General features: G+C 32.3%; 1 protein-coding gene across 4 annotated transcripts; it reads left to right on the plus strand.

Moving 5' to 3' along the window:
• The first annotated feature begins 1,431 nt into the window (after positions 1-1,431).
• Positions 1,432-5,171, plus strand: LOC111450470 (protein phosphatase 1 regulatory inhibitor subunit PPP1R7 homolog). Of its 4 annotated transcripts, XR_002711818.1 has the most exons (9): positions 1,432-1,860; positions 2,152-2,382; positions 2,726-2,872; positions 2,992-3,134; positions 3,225-3,339; positions 4,268-4,397; positions 4,666-4,740; positions 4,820-4,888; positions 5,064-5,171. XR_002711818.1 is itself a non-coding variant. In XM_023090635.1 (7 exons), exons 1-6 carry the CDS (start codon positions 1,564-1,566, stop codon positions 4,355-4,357), a joined length of 1,023 nt encoding a protein of 340 aa, XP_022946403.1. In that variant the 5' UTR covers positions 1,432-1,563; the 3' UTR covers positions 4,358-4,397; positions 4,820-5,087. The 4 variants fall into 4 exon arrangements, 1 of the variants encoding a protein (XP_022946403.1); XR_002711816.1 differs by lacking the exon at positions 4,666-4,740; XR_002711817.1 differs by having other exon boundaries at positions 4,820-5,087.
• Positions 5,172-7,082: the final 1,911 nt, after the last annotated feature.

Here is a 7,082-nt window from a genome sequence, read left to right on the forward strand (position 1 = left end):
GGGGGGGGGGGGGGGGGGGGGGGGGGGGGGGGGGGGGGGGGGGGGGGGGGGGGGGGGGGGGGGGGGGGGGGGGGGGGGGGGGGGGGGGGGGGGGGGGGGGGGGGGGGGGGGGGGGGGGGGGGTGTCCCACGTTGATAGAAAGTGGATATTTGGAAAATATAATGACTAAAATGAAAAAACGCGTAAGGTTTTGATATTGAAAATTAATTTATCGTCGATGGAAAATGGATGGAAAAAGCTTAGTTTTGTTTCACAGAAAAGGACGAAAAAACTTACGTTTTCGATAAATATTTCATGAATCACGAAAGAGGTTAAAAATTTTCTCAATCGAGGACGTTGATTGGAAATATGAGTTTGGTTGCCATATTTGAGTCAACGTATCAACTCGACTTAATAATGATCTAGTAGAGTCGAGTCTCCTTATTGAACTCACATGTTTTATACCAATTCAAGTATAACTCAACTATTTTAAACATATATTATTGCCTGTTACCTCGAGAATCAAGCGTTTTTTTGATTGATTGATTTTGTATAATATCATTTTAGTTTAAACACGTCGATCAAATATACGATAAAATCTTTACGATTCACATGAAGTATATCAAACGAGTCACAGACAAGTCTTTTTCACTTATCAATCAATGGTCCTTTAATACTCATACGTTAGGTAGATATTCGAATTTATATTTTTCGACGAGTTTAAGTTGCGTGTAGTGAAAATTCTAACCTGTTACATTATAATCGTATATAATTGAACGAACTATATAGTATAATAAATAATAATTTGATTAAATGTTCTAAAGTACGGTTCTCTTATTTCCACATGCGTTATATTCTATGGTTTTAATACCTTTAATTTGACAAGAAAAAGTATGCAAAATCTATACGTATTTCAAACTACTTGTCAAAAGAATACGCATTTATAAAATAAAATAAGATGTATTTTGGATTTGATTTGATTTGATTTTTTCTAAATTCAAATATTTAAATTTATCTTAGTACATGAATCTTAAAATTAATTTTTATTTTTAATTTAAAATAATAAAATAATGTTTAAAAAATTTAAAATAGGGCATTAAACTGGTCGATTAAATATGAATAATTTAAAATTTAAATTAATAGATCTTATCGTGCATTAAGATATAGATTTAATTTGATAAATTAATTAATTAAAATTTAATTTTAGGGATCTTATTTTGTTTAGATTTAAAATGGTCGGGCTATTTTAGTCATTTAGTAAATTCGATTTAATATTAAAATATTATATATTTCCATTTTTACAATAACAAACAGGCCCAGCCTCAAAGAAGACATTTGGGCCTGTCTTAATGGGCCTAATTGTTTGAAAAGCCCATGAGATGAATTGGGCCCTCACGGCTATTCGAGCCCAAACAGTTAAGACTAGGGAACCCAGACACCTTCATCAAGACTGAAAGAGAGCGGTTCTTGAACGCAAACTCAGAATTCCATTTCCAATTAATCGAACACAAGTAGAAGCTCCGGTTTTCTGCGAAACAAGCTTCAGCTTCAATCTTCTTTGCCGTCTGGATTTCTAGGTTTCGCATGGACGCTGTATACGAATCACCGTCTGGTTTGGAATCGAAGGAGGATGATCCGATGATAGTAGATGATCTCAATTCTACGGTTCTCGATCTCACCAGCTTTCAGCTCCATGACCTGGACTCTATTGAGTTGCCTTCGAGTTTAATGGAATTGGACCTGACGGCAAATCGACTTTCGAGTTTGGACTCTCGGATTGGAGAGCTCTCGAACCTGAAGAAGCTCTCTCTTCGTCAGAATCTCATTAATGATGCTGCGGTTGAATCGCTTTCTCGCTGGAACGCTCTGTCAGGTCTCGAGGTATTCAATCGTTCCTCTTCGTCGCATTCGTTTTTTAGAAAATTAAATCAGAATCGACGGAACATTGCTTCTAATTATAATGTAGAGATCTATTTTTACGTTTTTTTTTTCTTTTGTCGTTGTTGTCAATGCGTCAGTGAGTTTTAAAGATATATCAATATTCTTATGTTGCTCGGTGAGTGTTCTAACTTAATCACATCATCGAAAATGTTGCTCGACGTTCCTTCAAGTGAAGCAATTCTAGAATAACGCAAGACCTTGCGATATTTATTATTATATTCGTTGTTATAGGAACTTATTCTCAGAGACAATCAAATGACGAAAATTCCTGATGCGAGCATATTCAAGAGGCTTTTGGTATTTGATGTTTCTTTCAACGAAATCACTTCGCTACATGGCTTGTCCAAGGTCTCCGATTCACTGACGGAACTTTATGTATCTAAGAATGAAGTTGTTAAAATGGAAGAGCTAGATCACTTCCATCAGTTACAGATTCTTGAGCTTGGTTCCAATAGACTGCGGGTTTGCTCTCTATATCTTTTGTTAAAAATCTTTATTGTATCAGTTATCTCACAGTATGAATATTAGGTATAGCTTCTAGTCAGAGCTTTCTATATAACTATTTGTCTTAGGAAGGTGAATATATGATCATCCGTGCTTTACTTTATTTCATACGGTACTCTTTACTTGTAATTAAAGGAGCAATGCTCATGGTGAAAGAAAAAAAACTTAAAAATAATACAGGCATTCTCTCCTGAAGAAGCAAACAGATAAATTTTAGTTTGTTTCTCCATAAGAGACTTGTTATTTTTCAAATATTTTTGGATAATAACATTGTGATTGAAGTTTCTACACTGCTTTACAGGTAATGGAGAATTTGCGAAACTTAGTGAATTTGCAAGAGCTATGGTTAGGGCGTAACCGGATCAAGGCAGTAAACCTTTGTGGACTAAGATGTCTCCAGAAAATTAGTCTGCAAAGCAACCGTTTGACTTCAATGACAGGATTTGAGGTATGGTACTTGATTATGACAGAAATTTGTTGTTTCAATTTGCACAATAAACATCCTGGTGTATTCAATCGCTGCTTTGCACTCTCCACAACTTTTTTGTTCTTTTCCCAACCTGTCAGGGCTGTATTGCTTTGGAAGAATTATATCTGAGCCATAATGGAATTTCAAAAATTGAAGGCATTTCAACGTTAGTCAATCTTCGTATTTTGGATGTTTCATCGAATAAGCTAACGAGTGTGAGTGGCACTGAAAAACTGACACGGTATCACAAATTCCCTAGCTTCATCTTATGCGACATGCTTATCTTTCCTAGAGTGATAATCTGGAACCTTCACTGGATCTATGTTTGCAGTTTAGAAGATTTATGGCTTAACGACAACCAAATTGAATCACTTGAAAGCATTTCTGAGGATGTTGCAGGTTCAAGAGAGAAACTGACGACCATCTACCTTGAGAACAATCCATGTGTAAGTTTCCATACTCAAGAATGTTCATAACTTAAAAATTTTCTTTCAACTTGGTAAGGCCATTATGACCTCTAGTTTCTGAACTGTTGGCGCTTCAATAGTGTGATGATGATATCTTTGGGGCTTAGTATAGGTTTCTTCATGTTTCATATTTCAGCTATGATTTCTGTGGGAAAAGTATAGGCGTCGTTCATAACAATTTATTTCTACTCTTTCTATTTTTAAAGAAGAAAACTATCATAGATTTTCTGTGCTTCTCAATTCTTTGATTTGGCATGCTAGCTTACTCTTCTGCTTTCCATATCTGAAATCTTCATCTCATTTCCTTATAACCATCCTGCGAACTTAAATAAAAGAATTTTTGTAAGATGAAAATCCAATTTTCGTACTAGACATGTGTATATAAACACTATAACTCCTTTATTAGCATTTTATTTGATATGCTGCTTGAATATTTCTTGTCAGTTTGGAAGCCGTAGAAATCTAAAATAATACAAATCTTCCCTGCAACTCCTCTAAGCCGCGATTTTGCCTCTCAGGGTGGGGGTTGGCATTTTAGACTTTTTTAGGTTCTGTTTGATAATGATTTAGTTTTTTCATTTTCCTGTTTGCTTGTTTTCTCTTACTTTCCCTACAATGGTAAGAACCTTTTGAATTCTTAGTCAAGTTCCAAAAACAAAAATATATTTTTTAGTTCAAAAACATGGCTTGGTTTTTTGAAACTTTGGTAGAAAGTGCATACGAAAACAAAGAAAACAAAGAAACTTATATGTTTATAAGTTTAATTTTCAAAAAACTCTAAATCAAATACTAAATAGCTATTGAACTGAGTCTCTGATTTTTCATATTAGGTATTTCATCAGCCATAAATAGTGAATGGATCTTTCTGTTTGGCGTTTTCATGACAACCGATGGTCTTTTTTTGCAGGCAAAGACTCCCAACTATTTTGCCAGACTAAAACAGATTTTCCCAAACATACAGCAAATTGACTCGGAGATCTTTACAAAGGACTTTTGAGAGTACACTGCAGCTTCTCGTGGACCGCCATAATATACAAGTAACATACTTCCACCTTCCATTCTTTCACTGATTTAGTTAATTTTAATTTTGCAATTAATGTTTCAAAACTAATTTATTTTTTAAAAACTCTGTTAGTTATGTTCGCTAAAATGCCCAATACAAACTCAAAGATCAGAGTAATTATTGATTAAAACATTATGGGCAAAATTGAAACCAATTGTGTAAAAATTAGTCGATTTCTATTTTTCCGGTTGATCATAAATTTTGATCCTAATGTGTTAATTTTGTTCTCGATATTTTAACAGAGATGGCTACAAAAATATCTCTTCTGATTATAAAAGCTATCAAACATTGAGTAAAGTTGGAAATTGTGAAAAATTGTAAGAGATTAATTTAAATACTAAAGAAATCGAGTATCTGAATTATTAATTCTTTTCATTATTGGATCCCTTTTGGCAGATCAATTATGGATAAAATGCCGAGGAGACTTTATTCGTTTGTGGACTTCTGCCCTGCTCTCTTTTTAAGGTTGTGTGTTAAATAATTAGTACTTATTTAACCAAATTTTGCATGTTATTTGGAGTCCAAAAATTTGTTTGTGGAGTTTGAATTTGGAGTTCTAGAGGTATTTCAATGTTCAGTGGTCTAGTTCCAAGTCTAATGTCTTATTTTCTGAATTGTAAATTTTTCTTGAGTGGGCCAGCTGAAAATGTCGTTTTTGCCCCCTACGTACCCAAAGGAAAACAGCGGCAGCAGTAGTGTAAAACCAAGGGAAGGGCCGTACGAGTGCTACAAATATTGTCGATTGCTAGCTTGGTCTTGCTCTGTCAGGTGAATGCTCTATTTCCGCATCATTCACTTGAATTTTATAAAAAATAACTGTTTTTAGTAAGATGAAACGTTTTTTTTCTTAATAATGAAATTTATAAACATTATTTATGTCCATAAGTTTTTGGATTTTGTTACGCACTTTCTACCCTCGCTAAGTTCTGAAAATAAAAATAAAAAAATAGTTTTTATAGACTTATTTTTGTTTTTAGAATTTTACTAGTAATTCAAGTGTTTTTAAGGGGAAATTAGGGAAAAACCAGAACAATTTTTTTTTACAAAAAACTATTAACAAAATTGTTTGGATTCATTAATTTTTTATATCTTATTTAAACCTTTATTCGCAATTTTTTTTTTTTAATTTTTGAATTTGTAAAAAACATATCATTCATTGAATGAAAAATATCATATGAATGACATTATTTTACTTTTTATAAAATTTGAAAATTGATTGAGTGTGAATTGTAGCTATTTTACGTGATCGAAAATTGAATTAAAAATAGAACGAAAAGATTTTCCCCTCTACTTGTTTCCGTGAGTTGATGTGATCGCGTCATGTCTGAATCGATAGCTATTTGAAGTTGCAGTAAGCTAGTGTTATTGGATATTAAAACTTGATTAATAGAAATAAAGTTTTATGAACCTAAGTACTTTATCTATTCATGTCTTATAGAAAAAATATTTTATTTCTGCTTATTTTAAGAATATAGGCCTATCGATGACCATATGTTGCGTTTTTCAAATATAAAAAATTTAGGTTCCCTAACTACCATTTAACTTAAAAAATTGCAAATACAAAATTTATTTATTTACGAAGACTTCGAGTTTGTTTAGATTTATGCGTAGTAGATTATTATTGTTTTGCATATAGTTTTTTTTTTTTTGTCTAAAATCTATTAGAACAAAATTATAAGTTTTACGTACGTTAGAGAAAATTTAAAAGTTAAGTAGGCATATTATTTAAATTTGAGAAACGTTTTAAAATGTGCAAGTAAAACTAAAAAACAGGCTTCTATAGACCAAATTAAGATTTTCAAATGTTTATTTATTTATTTTAAATCGACGCTAGGGAGCACCCTATTTTAAGTTTATACCCCACTAACTTACCTTTCTTAATCTTTTCTAACCAATCCGTCCCCAACTTATTTTTGTCTAAAATATAATTAAGAGTAAAGAGTGTCAATTTGATATTCTATTTTGAAATTAAAAGATAAAAAGGTAATGTTGAAGAGAGTAATTAAAAGAGTAAAGATTGCCGATTAGATACTCTATTTTAAAATTAAAAGATAAGAGGTTGAAGAGTAAAATTTGAGAGAGAGACGAAGCGGTCAGATGGATAAAAGTCGCAAGGGAAGAAAAGATGGTTTGAAGGAAAATATGTTAGAAGGGAGACAACCCAAATTATGAAAAAGGATTTACCCTTCTGTTTTGTAATCTACTAAAATTGAAATCGTGATAAAATAAGAAGGAATGTTAAGAGAATAAAAAAGGTTCGTTCAAAAGAAAATATGATTTAGCTCAAAAGCTTAACTTCGATATAAAATAAAAGTTAGGATTGAAAAAGATGCAATGTATTTTGGAGAAAAATGACAAACACACTAGGAATTCTTTGGAAATATGATAACTTTCAAACAAAGGCTTAATAACTTCGTCTTTTGTTTTTAGATTTAAATTACAATTTCATGAAATAGAAAAACAATCAGTTTTTATTCAAAATAAATAAGCAGAAAACTGTTATCAAATATTAGTCAAATAACTTATATTTTAGAAAACAAAAAACAGAAATTAAAAATGTTGTAGCATAAATTTGAAAATCGATTATAGCAAAATAAATATAACAGATCAATAATCAAAGGAGGATTTAAACCCTTTTTTTTTGGGGGGGGGGGGGGGG

The sequence above is a fragment of the Cucurbita moschata genome, unplaced genomic scaffold, assembly GCF_002738365.1.
Source record: "Cucurbita moschata cultivar Rifu unplaced genomic scaffold, Cmos_1.0 Cmo_Scf00012, whole genome shotgun sequence".
Lineage (NCBI taxonomy): Eukaryota > Viridiplantae > Streptophyta > Magnoliopsida > Cucurbitales > Cucurbitaceae > Cucurbita > Cucurbita moschata.